Source organism: Lactuca serriola, chromosome 5, assembly GCF_051521515.1.
Source record: "Lactuca serriola cultivar US96UC23 chromosome 5, Lser_US96UC23_V15, whole genome shotgun sequence".
NCBI lineage: Eukaryota > Viridiplantae > Streptophyta > Magnoliopsida > Asterales > Asteraceae > Lactuca > Lactuca serriola.
In genome coordinates this window covers 360,152,566-360,176,690 of record NC_136412.1, presented here as the reverse complement: position 1 = coordinate 360,176,690, position 24,125 = coordinate 360,152,566, and the positions used below count along the sequence as shown (strand labels likewise).

General features: G+C 34.5%; 1 protein-coding gene and 1 long non-coding RNA gene across 2 annotated transcripts; both read right to left on the bottom strand.

The window, feature by feature from the left end:
* Nucleotides 1-3,217: 3,217 nt before the first annotated feature.
* On the bottom strand, nt 3,218-9,410 carry LOC145055688 (uncharacterized). Its single transcript, XM_079004067.1, has 6 exons — nt 9,306-9,410; nt 8,949-9,149; nt 8,543-8,860; nt 3,743-3,904; nt 3,565-3,648; nt 3,218-3,447 (listed from the first exon to the last, which is right to left on the bottom strand). Exons 1-6 carry the CDS (start codon nt 9,333-9,335, stop codon nt 3,340-3,342), a joined length of 903 nt encoding a protein of 300 aa, XP_078860193.1. The 5' UTR covers nt 9,336-9,410; the 3' UTR covers nt 3,218-3,339.
* Nucleotides 9,411-16,171: 6,761 nt separating this feature from the next.
* Nucleotides 16,172-17,404, bottom strand: LOC145052217 (uncharacterized). Its single transcript, XR_013684025.1, has 3 exons — nt 17,165-17,404; nt 16,573-17,028; nt 16,172-16,408 (listed from the first exon to the last, which is right to left on the bottom strand). It is a non-coding gene; the product is annotated as an uncharacterized LOC145052217 (long non-coding RNA).
* Nucleotides 17,405-24,125: the final 6,721 nt, after the last annotated feature.

Below are 24,125 nucleotides of genomic sequence, written 5' to 3'. Positions count from 1 at the left end.
AATAAAAAATAAACATAATCAAAATAGAAAAACTACAATCAAATAAATAAGAGCATTGGGTGGTTGAATATATAAATAAAAATGCTACATAAACATACATTTAAATCAAAAGAAAAAACTAACATTTGTCAACTTTGCTCAAACAAAAAAACCTATATCCATTCTATGAATCTTCTTTCTTATTTAACACCATTCAACCACAAAAACTTGATGACAATTCTTCACTAACCTACAATCCAAATATTTTTCTTGAAAAAGAAGAAGCAAAAAGATATTTCAAGCAAAACATTGATGTTTGAAGAGTCACATTTAAGATTGAGTAATACACACAAATCACATATAAAGATCAAATGAGAAACTGAATAGAAAGAAAGAATAGAAAAGCTTCATTTGTTTTGGTTGAAAGAAAAAATCATATTACAACTACCATTGATGCGACATAACCCATTTCTTCAAATCATCATATTTGGATCGTGAATGCTTCAACTATATGAAAACTTTTGAATCACAATATCTTCAAATCCTTTTTACATGTAAGATTTTATATAACACAAAAGACACAAAATATTGAATTTTTTATAGTAAATTTTTCACTAAATGCTAATTAAACATAATATAAGTTATAAAACTTTTGAGTGTTAAATCATAATTAGGAAAACTTTTGAGTTACATTAGTTAAAGAAGGGGGTTTCAAATGAATGTGGTTTGAGAAAGTTAAAAAAGGGGGTTCCAAATGCATGAGATTCAAGAAAAAATATTAGCTTTATAAGTATGTATGATTTGTGTATTATCCCTTGCTACCATAAGATTGAGCATTTGGACCGAATCGACATTCGGATCAAACCGGTTTTTGGACCGAATCGGTTTTACAAAAATTGGTGGACCATAGACCGGACGTGTTAAGGCTTACCAAGTCCAGGCTGGAGTCTGGTTCCCGGTTTTTGGACGTAAGGCTCTTGGACCAAACCGATTTTGCAGAAATTAGTGGACATTGGACCGGACATGTTGAGGCTTACCAGGTCCACTTTCAGGTCCGGTCCGGATGCTTAAATGCTCACTCCTATGCTATTGTAGGTAAAAGGGTAATATGTGAACATTTTCAACAAGTGGATGGTATATAGTGTACAAAATGAAAATGACTAAATGTGAACAAAAAAAGAACCTTCCACACCACTAGGGATGTTGTTCGGGTCGGAACCGGACCGAACCAACCCGAACCCGAATAACCCGAAAACCGAATAAGGGTAATTGCATGAACTAAAAACCGAACGGATTAACCAATACGGGTCCGGTTCAGTTCAGGTATTAATCGGTTCGGTTCATACCCGAATAACCCGAATAACATGTACAAGATGATTAAGAACCTAATATAACCAGAAAATAAAACGAATAAACCGTATTAAGATTTTATAACCCGAATAATAGAATAACAATGTGCTTTTATACATCAACATAAAATATTCAAAGGCTAACATAACACAATGACACATTGAAAGAATAACATTTACGTATTAGATTAACATAATGAGAATTAATTACTTACTTGAGTTTTTCGAGTTAGAGCTCAATTTTCCATGACTAGACAAAGTATAAATTCTTGATCCTTAGAGACAATAGGAATGGTTGATTTTTGAAAGTTTGAAACAAGAAGAAGGATCGACATAAGTGATTTTGAGTTTGGAAATAGATGAGAATATTGGTCGATTTTGTCACGATGAGGACGAGCGTAAGTTTTTTTTTTCTGTTATGAACGATGATGACAGAAGCGTGAATCGTGATTTTGATTTCTGTCGATCAGAGAAAGGGGATGAGGAATGGTTATTGGGGTCGGGTATTTAGAATCGAATAAGCTCTTATTTGGGTAACCCGAACCGAATAAACATAATATAGATACCCGAATCGAATTGCTTGTCCGGGCCTAATTCGGTTCGGTTCGGTTCGGGTTTTGGTTCGGATCAAGTTTTCGGGCCAAATTCTCATCCCTACATACCACCATCACCTATGCCTCCGTCATCACCACTGTCACCAACACGACCTCCGTCACCGCCTCCACTACTACTACCACCTCCACAATGTAGTTTAGAGTTTAAATTCGAAACTACAAAAAATGACAAGATTATATGAATGTGTTAACATTCAATGATTTCGGTCCAAATTCTCATCCTTACAAACTCTAAACTACACTCTAGAAAAAACCACTAAGTAGTAAGTAATTACAAAAAAATTCTGGTTTTTCCAGTTCTAAACCCACTTTATTCGGTTCCAACCTACCCACTTTGATATTTTCGGGTTTTTCGGTTCTAGTTCCATTTTACCCGGTACCGTACCCAGAACCGGTTCCTATATACCGGTCCGGTTTCCGATTCTACAAAATCCCGTTAACCGGTTCCGGGTTTTCCGGCTCCGTGTCCATCCGGTCCGGGTTTGGACCCACTTTCATCCCTAGTAAGAGTGACTATGGTGGCCGAGTTTGGGTTGGTGGTACCATTGTAATGCTTTCAAAGTTTCACTTTTAACGCACTAAAAAAATGTTAGAGTAAAACTGTATTTTTTTAAATGAATGGACTTTTTGATTATATATTTTTTTCTAAAAGCATAAAAATATGTATTTATATTTCTAAAAAGCATATTAATATTTCGAAAATATATTTATACTTCTGAAAATACATATTTATATGTATAATATGAAAAAATAAATACAAAAAAAAACTTATGTGAAAACGTAAAAAATATGTAAAGTTAAGGATTTTATTGCAAAAAAAAATTATGATAACTTGAAAACATATGATAGCAAGTAAAAAAACAAAAAATAAAAAGAATTTTTTTTTGTCAAGTTTTATTTTTAACACACTAAAAAGTGATGTTAGAGTAAAACTGTATTTTTTTAAATAAAAAAACTTAAAGGTTTTTTTCTTAATATTTTTTAAATTAATTTTATCTTATTTTATTTAATTTTGTTTTAGGGTCAATGACACATTTGGTTACTACCAAGTACATTGATAAGTGAAGCCGCTCTAAAAATGGCTTATGTGAAAAAAAATGAATAGTACCGAGACTCAATATTGAAGCATGTGATTCAAGCTTGACAATTTCATTTTGGAGTGTTTCATATCAAGTGATCACCACGAAACCAATCTCAACGGTGGTTGTTTAAGTGAAACACTATCTAATTTATCACATTGATTTTGAAAGAGAGACAATGGGTAGATGAATAGAATTAAATAGCAAATTTTAAAATTCATATTATATAAGTATAACCCCAAATACATAGAGGTACACGAAATACTTTTACAATTTGGAATTCAAGTTTATTGTACGATAGATGACTACACCATGTCTTTAGACCAAAAGAGAGCCTTCCATGACTGTGATGGCTTTACCTCGAATAAGTACTCTTTGATTCTTCTTATCTAGATGTATATCTAAAATGCCACTTCTAGGTGAAGCCTGATGAGTAGAAAATAAACAGACAAACAAGTGTAAGAGAATAGAATAGGTAGTCAATAGTCATGAAAAATAACAATTTATGGTCACATATCATTGAAGAGAGAGAAAGAGAGATACTTGATATGCAAGAAAATCAAATTTCCCCAACTTGTCGCTCCAATAGGCTGCTAGGGCACAATGTGCACTTCCGCAAATAGGATCCTAATAGAGAAATAAGTATACTCAAGATCAAACAATTATGCTACTACTAACAACATAAACATGATGAAAGAAAATACTAATTCAATATAATTACCTCATCAATTCCATATTTAGGGCAGAAAAAGCGACTATAAAAGTCAAAGCCTGATCCATTTGGTGCAAGTCCTGTAATTATTATCCCTCTGCCCGGTGCCTTTTTGATCTTATCAAGTTGCGGCTCAAAGTCCACAACTTCCTTCCCTGATGGAAGCACCACCTGCAGGAAAAGAACAATGAAAGATAACTTTTAGGGTAATTCTAACCGCACGAATTAAATTCCAAATGCACGAATTTTTGATTGACTTGATGTACATCACCGGAAGTTTTGACAGTTTTTAATATATTAAACTAAATCAATGTTTACTTTACAATTTTCATTAAATGCCCTTATATTTATAGTTGATTTTCATATCATACCTTATACTTTTTGAAACTTTAGCTTTTATATATATATATATATATATATATATATATATATATATATATATATATATATATATATATATATATATAGGTAAGAGTTATATGGAAAATGAATACAAGAAAGATAGTAGAGAGATTTGATTGTATTTTATTAAAACTATATTGTTTTTAATAGATCTATACCTAATATTAGGTACATAACAGCCACATATTCCTTAAGCCTTATAATGAAATTAAAGGCATTTAATAATTAATGAAAGTTACTAATTTATGTTTATTATTTATTTATTTTATTATTTAATGGTTTTAGTCTTAAACATCTCTCTCTCTCTCTCTCTATATATATATATATATATATATATATATATATATATATTAGAAACATCAGAATCGCACATATATAACAATTTTGTTTTAATTTATACAGATCTTAATAATTATAAACAACAAAACATAAATTTATTTTACTAATTATCAGATATTATAACTGTAGAATTGTTACAATTATTGTGTGTTGCAAATGGAGAAATGTAGGAATTCAGGCGAGCAGCATAAACAGTTTCCCATCCAGCAGACCGTGATGATCTGTTGTGACGCCAAAGTGGTAAAATAGTAGGCATTGGATATCCTCCATGTAAATCAACCTTCACATAATGATCACCTCTAACAAGAGCAATAACAACAACTCTATGAGTTGAGATGTCTTGGGGACCAAGCCATAGTGGAAAACATGTTGACGGACTATCTTTGCTTAGAAAAATAACTATTACATTATACTTGTTAGCAATGAGAAAGCTAGTGGCCGGCATAATCAACCAATGATCTGTTGGTGCGAAATGTGATCCATTGAAATTCAATGAGTGGTGTATGGTGTTTAAATCGTAATCAAAAATCTGTGCGTACTCAGCTGGGTGTGCTAACAACTCATTCTGTAAATCTAAGCGGATTTGACGCCAATTATCTTCACTATAACCGAGACACGCAGCTATTGCACGAAATCCACAATTTCCATCTCCCCTCACGTTTTGTATGTTTGTGACATATGGATGAAATTCATACGGAATTTCATTCATAAGTGGATCTGAATTATACATTACTTGTTCTTGGTTGAAGTACGAGCTATGCATCGATTGTTCCTGATTAAAAGTTGAGTTGAACATTGGAGGTTCTCGGAACGAGTACGTACTGTGCCTATCCGGCTCCTGGTTTAGATCAAACAAATTAGACCGCATATAATCAGGCGTATAAGTAGAAATGCTACGTCGAGACGGATATTGAGTTGGTGGCGCTTGAGTCGGTTGATCTTGAGGTGGTGGATGTTGAGTTGGTGGGTCGTGGTTTAAATCGATATGGGTTTTCTTGAAAAGTTTCTTCTTTAAGGAGGGGCGCCCACGGGTATTTTTGTGAGTAGCAGGTTCAGAAACTGAAGCTGTTGACGGCGTGATTAAGTTTAGTAACTTCCTTGCTAAACTTAACTTAACAGGTCTTGATTGTTTTTCGTAATGAGCATTAAACATATTTACCTCAACTGCACAACCCAATTTATCATCTTCTAACGATTTGCATTCTAATAAATCAAGTTTCTTCCAAAACTTATCTACTGAATGAAGCGGTACACAATGACCTTTTTTAACAAATATAGCTTGTTCATGCGCACATGGCAGCCCATAACTTGTACGTACTTGACATCCACAATTTTCATAAACAAATCCAAATTCTTTGGACCGCTCATATTCTTTGAAAATGATATCAAGTGCATAAATTGAAACGAAACGACACAATGGTTTTAGATGTGGTATTTCGTAGTACCGATGTACAATGAAAATTTTGTTATGCGCAAGACTCGCTTTTATACCTGTGTATTGTGACTCAACAACATCAGCAATACGCTTCAATGATTTGGCGATATCTGATCTTGATGTTTCGACATATCTTTTTAACTTGGCATGTTGACTTTCAGCTCTATTAGTTGTGTGATTGCCAAAGTTAAGAAACTTATCGGTCCATGCAGACACAAACTTTTCTTTGTGTGGTGTCAACCATGTTTTGTTTAGATAAGAAAATGCATCTGAAATACATAAAAAATTTCAGTTGATGTAATGATTTATAACATATTATAGTGTATATTTAAAAATACCTGGATAATTGTTCGTAGTTTTTTCAACTTATGTCAAATTCTTGTTGTATGCTTCCTTTGTTTCAGAGTTAACCAACCTCGTCCATGACGTATAAAGAACATCCCAACATGATTTGCATTTCTTCATGATATTGTTATTTATATGCCATCTGCAAAGTAATCCTTTACCTTCTCTCTCCCTACGTCGAAGTTTTTCGTCTGCATTGTAGATAGTTTTGAGAGTAGATACATTTTTCGGATTTAGGTTTTTTAGTGCAGATAATATATCTTTTGGTTTGACATTTTTTTTCAACAAATCTTCCACTATTCGACATTCATATTCAGTTAGTCGTCGTGGATAAGGATGACCTTCTAAATATAATGACGGCTCATGGTTATGAAATTCACATATCATTTTTATCTTCCAAGAATTATCTACTGACGAATATTTACCCTGTAGGCTAAATGGACAATTAATTTTTTTTGTCCCTGTTTTTTTTTTGGAGATTTGTGTACTTTTGTATGTACCTCCACGGTCACATTGAAATACAACATTAAAGTTACGTTTAGAATTTTTTATGACGATGACATAACCTAAAGTATTTGCCATATTTTGCACCCAATCCATCAATTCTTGACGAGAATTGAACACCTGACAATTATATTATTATCAGTAGCAGACAAATCCACTTGATGCTTACATTACAGTAACAACATACTAATGAATTTATACCTTATTTGTTTTGAAGGGTGACGTGTCATCAAAGAAATAACGACTTTCGTTCAAACTTTCATTTTCATATGTTTCATTTGTGTCCATTGGATGAATATCCGTTTCGAATGGTGATGTGTCGTCGAAAAAATAGTTACTTTCATTGAAGCTATTATTTTCATCTATTTCATTTGTCTCCATTGGATGAATATCATCTCTCTAAACATAACAAAGAGAAAAAAATATATAATAATAATAATAATAATAATAACAATAATAATAATAATAAGAAAGGTTAAGTACAAATACCTCATAATATGTGTCACCCATCCATTCTTTCCAACTTGTCATTTAATAAAATCTATATTTTTAACAAATATCATATATTTGCTTTTAAGGAAAGTTACTTTCAGCAAGTCGCTTTCAGTGTACCATATAAGAAATACGAATCCTCTATATATAGAAAGAAATTGTAACCAAATTTTCATTTTTATCCCTTCTATTTTTGTTAATGTTTCATAGTTTATATTTCTTATTTAACAAATTAATTTTTTTCTATTAATATTTAATAATATTCATTATTACTTTTTTTATAAATGTATTCATGAGATCATTTTAATTAAACAACTTTTATGAATAATTAATATGTTTCTACTTGTTAGTTTTCAAAATTAATAAAGTTTTAAGGGTTTAAGATTTAAATTGATAAAATCTAGGATCTTTTCTAAAACTACAATGTAAACCGAAGGTATAAAATTGTAATATTATATTTTATCGATAAAATAATTCGGCACACATATTAATCGGCACACATATTTATCGATAAAATAATTCGGCACGCAATTCAATGCAACAAATACATGAAAAATTCGTGTATATAGGAGGACCCTGAGTTTTTAATATATATATATATATATATATATATATATTATATATATATATATATATTAAAATAAAAAATGATGATAAAGTATGATCATCCCCATCGAGGGTTTTATGATTAATAAGTTAAAAAGTGGTATTATAACATTGAATGGAATAAAAATGCATTATAGCTAGAATGTAATGAATGAGAAGTTCAATCCCCATTGAATCATGTATAACCAATAGTAAAAAATAATATATTTAAAATTAAAATTAATAATATAATAAAATATAATATAATTAATTAGGAAAACGTTAGAGTTATAAAACATAAAAAAAAAAAAAAAAATTATTGACTAATATATATTAAATGGTTTATAAAAAACAAAAGAAAAAAAGTTTTCTAATATGATATATTTATACGGTGATGGTTGATAGAAAACAAATAGGAAAGAGTTATAAATTAAAATAAAACTTTTTTTTAACCATATAACAAAAAATAATAAAGTTTAAAGTAAATACTATAAAACATTAAGGGTGTATTGTAACTTGCATCTAAGCTAGAGGAGGTAAAATCAAAAAATATAAAAACAATTCAAATTGCCAAAATAACAAATGTGATGGGATTGATTGTAATCATTGATTATATACGAATTTATTCGTGCGAATAGGAGCACCCTAACTTTTATCAACTTTATTCACATTCAATGAGTGAATATAAGAGAAATTTTAATACATACAAGGATGTCATTCGATGCTATCTTCTTTAGATCAACAATAGAAACACCATTCAGTATTTCAGAAATTGCTGAAACCTCAAGATCATTGAAATCTGAAACTGCCACAACAGGGAAGTTCAACTCGATCAATAAGTTGGATTGTATTTGTGCTTCACCATTTTCAGCGACTGATGAGTCCTTAATCCTTCTTTCAGGAACTTTTTTGGCAGTCAAAATTCCAGAAAGGGTTGAGAATTCAATTGTGTTATTAAATTTCACCAAACCATACTCAAAAAGGAAGTGCGAAGCTGCTAATGTTGCATGACCACAAAGTTGCACCTAACACCCGAATGGAACAAATCAAGATTAATACAACTAAATAAACGTGTAAAGGCGATTATATATAGAGATTCAAACTGATAATCACCTCAGTTACAGGAGTGAACCATCTGAGCTTGAATCTAGGGTTCTCCGAGCCGTGGTCGATGATCGGAGTCAAGAAACCAGTCTGGGATAAATTAAATTCAGTCGCAACTGACTGCAACCACTTATCATCTTTCTCCGTGCCTTCTAACCAACACACAGCCGCCGGATTGCCTTTAAACGCCGTCTCGGTAAATGCATCCACCTGTTTCTCAGAGAAAAACACTAGATTAACGACCAATCTAGCTCTCGATTCATAAAGCAATTTGCAGATCATATACAAATATATCCTTATATACGTGTTTAATTGGCAAGTACGTGTGCGTGAAAAGTGCGGGAGAGATTAAAAGAAGAAACTTACCACGCAGTACTTAACAAGCTTCTTCGCCATTTTTACAGATAACTGTTCAGGTCAATGTCCGCCACTCTCTGCCGGAATCGACACCTTCGTTTTAATATCCGTCTGGTTTCCCCGATATATATATATATATATATATATATATATATATATATATATATATATATATATATATAGAGAGAGAGAGAGAGAGAGAGAGAGAGAGAGAGAGAGAGAGAGAGAGAGAGAGAGAGAGAGAGAGAGAGAGAGAGAGAGAGAGAGAGAGAGAGAGGTGGGTTCAATTAAGAAAATAAAAAAGCTTGAGAATGGAGAATCATTCTCAGCCATTCATTTTATTCAAACATAAAAAGACACGGTGACAAACTTATAAATATGAGAACAACCTTCAATCTCAAATACGTATCTGTAGTTCAAATCCATTCATCGTTCATCATCCAAATTTCTTCTCCAACTTTCAACAATCATTCAGATTTCTTCAATTAAACAATCATCAACATCATCCAGTGCTAATCAATCATCGATCTTCGTCAATAATCAACACGATTCAACAGTTAACAACAAAAATTCGTTTTTGGTTCTTTTAATTCAACCTTCAATTGTGCTTGAATACGATCAGATCTTCAACATCTATGATTAATTATACTCCCAGCGTTATTAGATCAACATCATCGATAATCAACAAAAATCCACTTCATATCATTCATTCAACATCGATTATCAAATAAAACTTGAAAATTGAGGTTAGAAAAATATCAAATCGTTTTTTTTTTTTTGAAAAATTTCATATAATTCTCTATCAATCTACTCTTTTGTAAGATTTAAATGGTCAAAATATCATGTTTTTAACATTTTTAAAAAAAGTTAAATTATATGCACTCCAACTGTTTGATAAAATGCATGAACTAAATTATCACGTTATATTCTTCATATATGAATATGTTTTCTCAATATATGATTATTAAAACAAAAAAACAAATATGCAAGTCTGTATGTTATTCATATGTGAATAACATATAAAAATTACATATATTTGTGAAAATACCTTGTAATATTCATATGTGAATATACTGTGTAATATTCATAAATGAATATATCATCTAATATTCACAAATGAATATACTATGTAATATTCACATGTGATATACCATGTAATACTATGTAATATTCAGATATGAAAATATTATCTAATATTCATAAGTGAATATACCATCTAATATTCACAAGTGAATATACTATTTAATATTCATAAGTGAATGCATCGTCTAATATTTAAATATGAATATAGTATGTTTATTATATGCTATATTCATATATGAATGATACTTAAATTGTAAAAAAAAAAAATTAATCATAGTTTTTATTCATAACTGAATAACAAATGTACTGTAGTAAAAACATGATTCATTTATTCACTTATGAATAACGATAGCTGAAAATATAAAAAAAATAAATTTTTTATTTTATCTTAAAACTATATCAATATGGATGTCTATTTGTAGAGAATAAAAAATCATGAATTTTGGTATATTTAAAATCATTTTTTGATAAAAATAGCTTATAAAAATTTAAAAAAAAAAACGAAAAAAACTATGTTTTTGTATATATTAAGGTAATGATTAGCATAGTTTAAGGAAATATGTTATGAAAACACATGTGCATTCGTTTCCCATTTCCGCGGTACAATGGAGGATTTTGCGTCAAAAATAAATGATTGGCTGAAAATGATTCCCCCATTCTCAACCTTTTTTTTCTCAATTGAACTCTCCCATATATATATATATATATATATATATATATATATATATATATATATATATATATATATATATATATATATATATATATATATACTAGGTTATAACCCGTGGACACCACGGGTTGGAAATGTAAAATTAATATTAATTAAATTATAAGTGAATTATTGACAAATGGTAATAAAAAAAAATTAAATAATTTATAAGTATAGTTGTTTTGTCTGTAATTTGATAATGATATAATGATATGTTGAAACTACGAAATTATAATTGTTTGAATATCCCATCGAGAATATGTATTTGTAGATATATTAGAAAATTATGATTTTGTATAATGCATTAAAATTATGAATATATAGTTTTAAAAAACAGAAATATTCATGCAATGACATTATATGAAATTTAAACTATATTGTAATATAAGAGAAATACATAGAAGAAAACAATTATGTATTCAAATGGAAATAGTGGTCATATACTAATAATAAATAAAAATATAAATATTAAAATTATAAAAAGTATTTATAAATCAAACTCTTTTATACACAAATATAATGATAAAAGTAATTACCTTTTCTTGAAAATAGTGATTTCATCATTGTCACTGTTAATAAACAACTTTAAAACTTTAAAATTGGTATTAACACTCAAACGTTGTATAAAATACTTCTATAAACATTATTTTTATTATTATTAAATAAAACTTAATAAGAAAACATCTCCAAACATATTAAGCTTTGGAAATTGGAGAATGACAATGATATGAAGATGTGCAGATTGTTATTAATATAGTCTTGCATTTTATAAGCATAATCACCTGGCGGATTGACAGGAAGTTGCAAACCATTAAAAAAATATTATTTAAATTAAATAAATTACATAATAGTCCACGTTTTAATAAAATTTATATGAAATGTTGATACTAATTCTATGTAAAATATGTTATAGAAATTAAAAAAAATGAAATATTGCTATTTCTGCCACACCCCACGACCTTATACCCTTCCAATAACCATACCTTCTATTCTTTTTTCTTTTCCCTAAGAATCCAAATCGGTTATAAGAGGACCAAAATACCCTTGACCTTTACAGAATATCAATCTCCAGGAAAAAATAACCAAACCAATGCAATACCCAGAAAAATACATTTCTTTCTTTATTTTCCAGAATTGCCACAAATACCCTCAATCATCAAATCTCCCAATCATCTCCTGAAGAGGGCAATCCAATTATACTTGCAACTATTAAAGCAAGTTCATCCATACCATTCAATATAGGTGTGAATAAATGGAATATAAACGTGAAAGCCTTTAAAATTTGATTAAGACCAAAATACCCATACATCCTTAAAGTAAAAATGCAGAATCAGTCTAAAGTTTTGCAAATAAACAACGTAATATTCTAACTTTTTCAGATTTGATGAATACTATTATTGAAAAGTCTATTCCAAATCAATATTGAGTTTACATTCCTCGTAATCCAATGTTGTATTTCAACTATTAAATTACATATCAAAATCTTCAATCCTGGCCACCATTTGGCCACCATTTGATGTTGCTTCCTACATCAGATCTTTTCTCACCTTCTCCTTTCCGCTTGCTTTCCTGAAACAAAAAAATATTCAAAACAAAAAATTAATAAATAATGATTAAAACAAATTTGAAACTTTATATAACAAGTTGTTTTTACGTTACCTTTATTATTTTTCGTCTTCACAAATAAATCTAACCATGCTTTGATTTCTGGGTCATCAACCGTTTTAGTTGGTTACAACTCTTAAAACTGTATAAGAGGTTATTCAATCGGATCCATTTGACATCAAAACAACCATTAATTTTATACGCACCGTAAAATAACTGCACCATGGATAAAAATTGAACTCTTGTCCCACAAAAAAAGACATAAATGCCCTTATAATTAGGTTATTTATGGGGTAAAGTTTGATGAGTTGATTTACCAGGATTTTCATGAAGAATAGGGTATGGATGTAAAAGGTCATGGCAATTAGTAACCAAAGATGGTATGGAATGGAATATTGAATTCCAATTCCTTTGGAAGCAAAAAAATAAAAATAATAATAAAGAAAGAAAGAAAGAAAACCTTTGCCATCTACTGTGCCCTATGACTATATCAATTGCATAAACTTCATTCTCCTCGATCTCTGCATCATCCACTCTTATTTCGGGATTTGAAACACTTACTACTACTTTTTCCCGATCTATCCAACTCATTATCTATGTCCTCTCCAATCCATATACTTGTCAATTTAAACATACTTTAAAAAAGAAATAAACAAATAGTACTCAAGTATTAGAATTGTATAAAAGTAACGTATTCATTAAAAGAAAAGAAAGCTTGAAACTACCTTCATCAATAGCTTCAACATCATCAACTTGGAGACCAAAAAACATAATGTTACCTAATGGTGTCATCCAACCTGACATACAAATGTCAACCGACCTTATATAGTAAAATCCACTTACCAAATGACGTGACAATAGGTAATTGCCTGCAGAAATTGTTTTACCCGGTCTGAATAGCAGAAAATTAGATGAAACAGAGTTATATAATTTTAAAAAATAGGATGGGTTGCTAATGAAACAAAGATAAATAATATTGATGCCATCAAATGTTTTACCTTTTGCTTCACAAATCTGGATAAAGAATATGATTAACTGCATCAATATTGTACATTGACACACCGGATTTTAGTCATTTTTCTTTAGACATGATCTGCATCCGATTTTACACACAGATAACAACCTACAAATTCGATGATTAACTGCAAAATATAAAAAAATAAAAAAAATAATAAATAAATAAACTTAATACCGTAATCAAGTGACACATTCATCTTCAAGAGAGAGAGAGAGAGAGAGAGAGAGAAGAGAGAGAGAGAGAGAGAGAGAGAGAGAGAGAGAAAGAGAGAGATTTAAATGGAATCACAAATATTTTTAAGCAATTTACTCGTAATCAACTGTTCAAGCAATAAAACACTTAATACCGTTACATAAAATCCCCAGAATCTGATGTATCATTTCACTATTCCAAATCAACATTTCGTCAATAAAATCCCTGAAATACAATGGTGTCAACATTAATTTAAGATGGAGAACAGAGATGAATGTGAGAGAATGGGAACAACGGTGGTATTAGCCGATATTCAATTGATGATTTTTGAAAAAGAAACCATAAGCGACAATAATAGTGAAAAAAGGGTTATCTTATAATTGGAAAGTAAGATGAAAAAATTGACCCACCACAAATGAAATCATTTTCTGTAGAAGGCGATGAAGAAAATCAATTCAGTTGTAAAATTGTAGATAGAGAAGCTGTAAAGGAATCAATGAATATATCAAGCCGAGAAGATTTAAAATTGCATAAGATTTTCTCCTAATTTTATGAGATTTGGATCAACATCGATTTGAATATGCTTTTAGGATAAAAGGAAACCGAATGGGGAGAAAAATTAGGCAGATAAGCTCGTTAAATTCTTGAATGAACGGGAATAATAGGGACAAGTGACATTTTAAAGAGGTTTTTATTAGGAAGATATATATATATATATATATATATATATATATACACACACACACACACTAGCCGTCTGCCCGCGCAAAGTGGCGGTGGCAAATAGTTTCAGTCGACAATTAGTTTGACTCGGAAACATATTATATTTCAAGGACACAAAACATATAATTATTGTTATTAGTTAGTTTTGCAGCAAAAATAGTTTCCTTTCGCCAAATAGTTTCTTTTGACAATTATATTCGTTTTAACGAGTAGTTTCTATACAGAAACATGTCATCTTCCAATGAACATTCAATGTATAAGAATTTGATTGCATCTTACAAAGGTTGGACACACTGTTATGGCATGTTGTGTTTATCCTAAACTGTGACGTCACTGTAAAGTTCTTTAAGGGCGGAGGGGGCAGTTAAAATAGCTACAGTGTATGTATAATTTAGTATTTTAATTTTATTTGGATGTGTGTTTAAAATCTATTAATCAAAATGAAAAATGAAAAAGGATCTTATGTATGAATATTTCACATAATTAGGCTCTATAAAATGTTTTGTACTTTGTTGGCATTGCTATAATTAGATAGGTATTTTCAAAGAACAATGTTATATTAAAAAGAAATGAAGGTAGTGTAATATAAATGATAACAAAACATGTATAAGTACTTCTATTTTTTTCGGTAAAAATGAAATGTAGGTTGCTAAATTATGTAACACAAAAATATTAGTATTTTTTTATTACGGCTTAAAACAAAAGTAAATTCTTATTATACATACAAAAAGGTTAAAGTGGATTTTATATATTGGTAAAAATAGCATTTTGCATTTATATATAAAACTATCTAACTCAAAAAAACTCTTATATTTTGTTTCTATGTAGATAAATATTTATATTTAATGTTACATTTCATATTAACCCAAGTCAAATTAAAATAAATAAAATTCTTAAATATTTTTCTGAATAACATATTTTAAAATGTTTTTTATCCAAACATTAATTTTAATAATATATTTTTCTTTATTTATACATTAATTCTTTAATATTAAATGTTAGGTTTAATACGTTTTTCACAATAAACTAAAATTTAAAAGCAATTAAATATCTAGAACGGTGAGGAAGAATTACATACCATATAACCAAAAAAAATAAAACAGGAGGCAACTTGAGGGTACATCATTGTATTCTAAAAAAAAAGGATGATATGAGAACAATTTTCATTTACTTTTACTTGAAAGCAAATTTCTTTAACTCGGGGCTTACAATTTCCATATAAAACTTCACATTTAAAATAAACTTTATTGAATTCAAAAAGTCAACCACAAATAAATATAATCAAGAGGATTCAAAAGTGATACAAACAACTTCATAAATGAAAGCTTTTAGGTGGTGTTTATAACATCAAAAAGGGGGATATTAACATTACTTCAAAGATCAAAGCAATAATTATGAAAGCTTTTGCATTGATTAAGGCAAATGCAATTTTTTAACTATTAGAATAAGCTTCTCAACTTCGTATTCTGTAATATCGTAATGTAGCAAGCTGTAATATCGTAATGTAGCAAGCAGTAATATCGTAATGTAGTAAGCAGAAGTTGTCATCACTGATGTTAAAGGAAGAACGCATAAAGGAAGCACGCATAAGAGTATTCAAAAAATCAATATAAAATGTTTTCTTAAAATATATGAAGCTTAGCTACGAAACAAATTTATGCCCAGTGCTATGTAGTATTGAGTGTCACTGTGTCAGGATGAAGCCTGCTTTGATAAGCTATAAGAGCATGGTTCTTTTTGTTGCATTATGCTTCCAAAACTTCAATATTCTGCAAAGCCCTATAAATGGACAACGATCAGTTGAGCATGTAAAGCTAATAGCACTATAAGGGTTATTAACCGGTCATTTTAAAAACTTGTCTTAGTCCGACCTATTGAGAGTAAGAGAATGAGAAAGGTTTGATGCGATAGAAACAAAAAAAAAAGTATAAATTTGTTATTACCCTGGTATTTGTTAGATGATTTGAGATGCAGGCCTTCACAACCTTTCATCCACACTGTTCTCACTAATGCATTGGAATAATACCTGGGAACTCAATATTGCCAAAAAGTGAAACCATAAATCCAGAAAATACCAAAATATTAGAAAAACATGCACACACAAACTTGATAAAGAAAAGAATATAACAACAATTTGCACTAAATGGCCATTACCTTGGGAGTTTTTCTATGTATGATTTATTGAACCTGATTCAAAATCAAGCGATGTAGGTCAATTTCTATGTGAGTGCCCCATCAATATTGATGGTTTTTACACATAGGGGGACCGCTGAGGGAGGGAAAAGCATGTGCGGTGGTGTGGAACTGCGTTCGTACGGTGAATTGTGGTGGTAAAAGGCGGTGTGATTGCGGTGAGTAGTAGTCTGGCGGTGGTGAGTGATGTTTGAATCGAATATGATCTAATGTGAAAGAAAGAAAGACATCGATGCAAAGGAAGAAACAAAAAAAGTAAAAAAGAAGAAAGAGAAACATTGATGCCGAGAGGAAGAAACAGAAAAATTAAAAGAAGAAAAAAGAAAAAGATGTGAGTTCTACCTTTGATTAGGTCTCAGATCCCAACCAAATTAGAAGAAACTACGTCTTCAACCCGTTTGTCATCCATCTTACCTGCAACCCATCGAAACACCAAATCAAAATCATTAAAATGAAAGAAAATCAAAATTATGTTCTAGAAAAAAACTCATTGTCTTAGTCTAAGAGAGGGAAAAAATCAATTAGGGTTTATAAAGGGGGGAAATACTTCATGGCGGTGGGATTTATAGCAGGGGATGGAACAAAGACGCATCTGCGATGGGAGGGATATTCGAATCAGCATGCAACATTTAAGGATATTTGTTGAAGCGTATTATGATGAAAAGGTTTTTAAATTTTAAATGCCCTAGAATCGAGGAATTTGCTGAGAAATATAAGGAGTCAAAACGATAGGTTCAAATTTAATATTATTTTATTAGTGATTATTTGTACTATTAGCTTAATCGTTTGGACGTCTTAAAAAAATATTATTATTATATTCAATCTATTTTTAGAAATAGTAAGATTTCCTTTATAAGATAATAAAGATATATATATATATATATATATATATATATATATATATATATATATATATATGTAACAACCCAAAAATACCACCCAAAAATTTCGATTTTTATTATAACAAAACCCACGAGACTGAGTATCACATAATAAAACCATATGTTGCGTGTTTCAAAAACCATAATAAAATATTGTGAGAAAAACTGTGTCACAACTGTATCCAAACATATCAAGAAAACTAAATCAACTCCCAGGACAAAACTGAAGTTGTGGTGTGTGCGATGCCATCATCCCGAGCTCTTTCCTTTGCTTGCGGAAGTACCTGAAACCAAAACTGAAACTGTAAGCACGAAGCTTAGTGAGCTCCCCCAAACTACCACATACCACACAATAACATATAAAGCACATAATGGGCCTTGCCCACTGCATCGGACCGAAGTCCGGGCTAACTGGGGCCTTGCCCCCTACATCGGACCGAAGTCCGAAGCTGACTGGGACCTCCGTCCCCTACATCGGACCGAAGTCCGAAGCTGACTGGGACCTTCGTCCCCTACATCGGACCGAAGTCCGAAGCTGACCGGGACCTCCGTCCCCTACATCGGACCGAAGTCCGAAGCTGACTGGGACCTCTGTCCCCTACATCGGATCGAAGTCCGAAGCTGACTGGGACCTTTGTCCCCTACATCGGACCGAAGTCCGAAGTTGACTGAACATAGCATAAACATATCAACTAGCATAAACACATAAATCCTATCTGAGCCACGGAGGCGTCAAACATACTAGCTACTGCATTAGACCGAAGTCCGGAAACTACGGCTAACTGAACGGGCCGGCATTGTGGCCTTAGACCCGTTCCTACTGAAGGGAAACTTACCTCGTGAACAGGTTGCTGTGTGTATGGCTCTGGAAGCTAACTGCTGCAGCTCCGGTATCTCCCCGGCTACAATCCATAAACACACTCAATCAGATGCTAATCACTGCATTAGGTAAAATGACTCTTTTACCCCTGGTCAAAGTCAACCCTCCCGGTCAATGTCAACCTACAGTTGACCTGACTCGCCGAGTTGGGCCGCCAACTCGCCGAGTCTCTAGTCTCACTTCTCAACCCTACTCGTGGCTACTCGTCGAGTATGGCATCGACTCGACGAGTACCCTCTCGATCCAAGAACTTAGACAATCTGCATCCTACTCGCCGAGTCATATGAACAACTCGACGAGTTGTTCTTGAGCTAAGAAGATTGCCTTGGACTCGCCGAGTTGTATGAACAACTCGTCGAGTCCCTCCATTACTGAGTCTGCCCTCCAACTCACTGAGTCCACTCTACTACTCACAGGCTCCCACTCGACATCACTCAAAAAGGGGAAAAACGGGACTCGTGACTTGACTCGCCGAGTCATATCCATGCAGCTACTCTAAACTCGATTCTGCTTGAATCCAGCGTCTAAAACTTATAGATCTGGGCTTCCTTAGTTCGATTAGCACGTAAAGATTCTATCTTTACGTGCCCATAAGCGACCAAGCAGATAATAAGGCTCAAAAACCATAATAAAGGCTAGATCTGGGGTTCTTATGCAAAGCATATTCAAAAAGGCAATAGATCCGGGCTCTACAACTCCTAAATGAACAGATCTAGGGATATCTCGACCTATTAAGGCATCCATACAACTATAAGGTTTGGAAAATACATCAAACTAGCCCTATAAGTGTTCTAATGGAGGTCTAAAGCATAAAACAGAAGGAATCCGAGAAATACCTCAATGAACTCTGATTTTTCCCTTGGATCTTTGCTCTACACCTCTTCTCTTTGTTCCTTTCTTTTCTTCTTCTTCTTCAAGCCTTCAAAATCCACACAAAAACATTTAAAACAATCAAGGGATGGATTAGGGTTTTCTCACAGCTCTCTGAGGGTGAAGGAGGCGAGTTTGGGCACATAACATTGCTTAAATAGTGAGCAACCCGTGGATTTAGAGTTTCTTCCTGGCATGCAGACTCGCCGAGTCCCGAATATGGACTCGCCGAGTCGCCGACTAACACGTGCTCGAAAACTCGACCTGTATCGACCCAAAAATCACGACTAAAAATTTCTTTTAAAACATTACTAAAATCATATTTATAAAAATCGCATCATAAGTCATAACATAATTTCTAGAGTATTAAATCAAAACATAACATCATTATCAGAGTCAAACGTTCCCAGGCTAACTGACTATGGTGTGTGCACTGCAATCTTCCCGAGCTCCTCTTTTGAAAACCGGGTACCTGAAACCAAAACTGAAAACCGTAAGCACGAAGCTTAGTGAGCTCCCCCAGTCTACCACATACCACACAATAACGTATAAAGCATATACTGGGGCTTGCCCACTGCATCGGACCGAAGTCCGGACTAACTGGGGCCTTGCCCCCTACATCGGACCGAAGTCCGAAGCTGACTGGGACCTTGTCCCCTATATCAGACCGAAGTCCGAAGCTGACTGGGACCTTGTCCCCTACATCGGACCGAGTTCGAAACTGACTGGGACCTTGTCCCCTACATCGGACCGAAGTCCGAAGCTGACTGGGACCTTGTCCCCTACATCGGACCGAAGTCCGAAGCTGACTAGATATAGCATAACATATCCACTAGCATGAACACACATATACTACATCGGGTCGTAGCCCGGCTCACATAACACATAAATCCTGTCTGAACCACGAAGGCATCAAACATGCTAACTACTGCATCGGACCGAGGTCCAGAAACTACTGCTAACTGAACGGGCCGGCATTGTGACCTTAGACCCGTTCCTACTGGAAGGAAACTCACCTGAACTGCTGAGCTCTGCTGATAAACCTCTGGCTGCTACTCGACAATCTCCTGAACCGTTGTTCCTCTAGCTCTCCGAGCTGTCAATATCCATATAACACTTAGTCCAACTGACCTCCAAAGGTCAACTAGGTCAACTCTGGTTAAGGTCAAAATCCTGGTCAAAGTCAACCTTCCAAGTCAACCGTACTCGCCGAGTCCTCATAATGACTCGCCGAGTTCATATGCTCAGGGTCTTTCTATTCGCGACTCGACTCGCTGAGTCAGTCTATGACTCGTCGAGTCCAACCAGTTCGAAGTCCTGTTCTGACCAGCTCGCTGAGTCACCACCGACTCACTGATTCGAGTCTCAACTCGAAGGGTTTGGGGTTTCGCGACCTGACTCGCCGAGTCCACTAATAGACTCACCGAGTCCAAGGCAATCTTCAACCAACTCGTCGAGTTGTTCATCCAACTCGCCGAGTTCATGCCTAACTTCATCCGACTCGACGAGTTGTTCATCCCACTCGCCGAGTTCCTCCTCATCTTCAAGCTACTCGTCGAGTCCACTCGAAGGACTCGCCGAGTCTATCCAGTCCTTAACCCATGCAGTGGCTTTTCGAGCCAAACAGGGCTTCCAACTCATAGATCCATACTTCTAAGGCCTATCCCCCACGTAAAGTGGCAAACTTTACGTGTAGATCAAGAGATATAGGCTCAAAACACATTCAAACTAGGGTTTATGGCAACATACTTCTTCAACATACCAAGGGCTGATACTTTAGGGGATTCTAGACCAAAACAAGCATGGATCTGAGGTAGCAACCTCAGATCTGGACCTCTAACTCGAAATGGTTACTTATCATGCCAAAAATGTCCAAAACTCACACATAAGAATAGATCTAGGCGCAAAGGGAGTCCAAGCAACAACTTATTACCTCCAATTGGTCTGAAATGTCTTCTCAATCCCGAATCTACAGTCCCTTCTTGCACCTCCAAGGCCTTTCTTCCTTCTCCAAGCTTTAGTGCACTCTTCAAGGCAAGATCTAGCTCAAAAACGGATATGGTGGCTAGGGTTTGGTGTTCTGGACTATAGGGCCGCAACTGAGCCCTAGGAAAGAGAATAAGATGCTTAAATAGGGTACCAAGTCCCGAAATTAGGGTTTCCAAACCCAGAACTGACTCGCCGAGTCCACTTGCCGACTCGCCGAGTCGGTCAATTGCTTTACACCCGGATCCCGCTCCGACTCGCCGAGTTCCTCCCTGGACTCGACGAGTCAACCCTCTTCAACTTAGGGTTTTTCCTTTCTTTTCTTGACCTTTCTGATCTCGGGTGTTACAACTCTCCCCCACTTAAACTAAACTTCATCCTCGAAGTTTGCTATGGCCAACTGTCCTGCGAATTGCCTCCAACTTTCTATCTGGGAAAACTAACACCCTTTTGTCCATCACTCCAGCCACTCACAGTGCCGGTCACTACTGAAACGAAGCTGCTGGAACTAGCTTGCTTATATCCCATCTGATTACTCAACTCCTAGTAACTCGAGCCTTCCATCCTGAAAGAAAAGCTACCTGCCTAGCTATCCTTACAGATCACTTATACTTGGCAGAAGGCTCGACTGATCCTGCTGAGAGGGACTTACCATTTCCAAATCAACCAACTATACTGCCAGCACTTGCCTTCCAACACAAATACTAATACTGTCCAAAACTCTGAAACTTTCCAAACACTGAACTGCCTGCAATACTGAACATGTCTGAAACGCTGAACCGACTGAAACGCTGAACGGCCTGAAACACTGAACTGACTGAAACACTGAGCTGCCTGAAACACTGAACTGACCGAAACACTAAGCTGCCTGAAACACTGAACTGACTGAAACACTGAGCTGCTTGAAACACTGAACTGGCTGAAACGCTGAGCTGCCTGAAACACTGAACTGGCTGAAACACTGAGCTGCCTGAAACACTGAACTGGCTAAAACACTGAGCTGCCTGAAACACTGAACTGGCTGAAACACTGAGCTGCCTGAAACACTGATCTGACTGAAACACTGAGTTCCACTCACCCGTGGAGTCAAAGGACTCCTTACTTAGTCACTCCCACGACTTCTGTTCGAAATCTTTCTCTGGAACTAGTTTCCACTAGTTATCCTGTCACTGTGGCTCAAGCAACCTTCCGATCCAACCGATCGGGTCCATTCGTCACATCCTGACATCATCGATTCCACGACTAACAACATGATGGCTCCCAAACTGACGGTAGCCCTTAACATACCCGAACCCCAACGGTCCACTACTACTCTGATCTCATAACTGAGGCGACGATCTACTGACAAATCGCCGACTTAACCATAACTGAACCATTTGGGAAATCCAGAATCTAACTCGTGGATTCCCATATCCTCACCATTGCACCCGAACTGGTGGGTACTACTGCTTTCCCGCGTCCAACAACGCGCTCATGCTACCTACCAATCTGATAAAGGCTGCGACTACGCTCGCGGACTTACAACTTTCTAATACTATCCGGCTGCTAGTGAATGCTACGGCTACCCCCGCAGACTTACAACACCACTACTACTACTATCTGACTGCTAGTGAATGCTACGGCTACCCCCGCAGACTTACAACACTACTACTATCTGACTGCTAGTAAATGCTACGGCTACCCCCGCAGACTTACAACACTACTACTATCTGACTGCTAGTGAATGCTATGGCTACCCCCGCAGACTTACAACACCACTACTACTACTACTACTATCTGACTGCTAGTGAATGTTACGGCTACCCCCCGCAGACTTACAACACTACTACTACTATCCCGAGGACATCCTGACTATCCCTAGTCCCGCTAGTGATTCCTCATCCTAATTTCTCAAAAACAGCCCTCAGTCTTTGAATATTGCATCATCCTCAACATCTTATATCCTTGATATACTTAGCGCTTCGTCGAGGAACTCTTCGGCTTGGTTCCCAAACCAACCGTCTACTAATCCGGATACAAGAAGCTATTGTTGGGAAGTTTCCAAACTCCCAACTCCTGAATCTACGCAATCCTGTATGTTGACTCTGCCACTGGCTACTAATACGAAGACATCTCTTGCTAACCGTTCTCAGGATCCTCATTCCGACTCACTTGAGCCTCTACAGGTGGTCCTCCAATCCTGGATTCTCAACCAGCTTCTAACCATCTCGATTACATGAACTAACTGCTGGAAAGGTCCTCGAACTCCCAAATCTGAACTCCTCAATCCATCGATCACTGTGCTACAATCATTTCAGAGGCCGCGCAATCATTCTGAGTCTACGTGGCTCTTATTCTTGTATACTTGGAAGGGTTCTCCCCCACTTGGATTCGACTAGATCCTTACTGTCCACTGGTCGAAAGGATTTCCAACCTTCCTTTCATTAAAAGGGCGATATGCTGTCCGCCGACGTTTATCCTTGCCAGGGCTCCAACTAACTCTTACCAGATCCGCACCCTTCCTGCTATCTGACTGAGCACCCTTCGATCCTTAACTGTAATTGCTTTAGGGACTACATCCCGAGAATCTGCGTTTGGGGTGCACCTCCCCAACCCACTTTCTTACTGACCGCTAGCTACTCCACTAAAAACTCTGAACTATCACAACTGAGAATATAACTGATCATTACTCGACTAACGCCCTCCG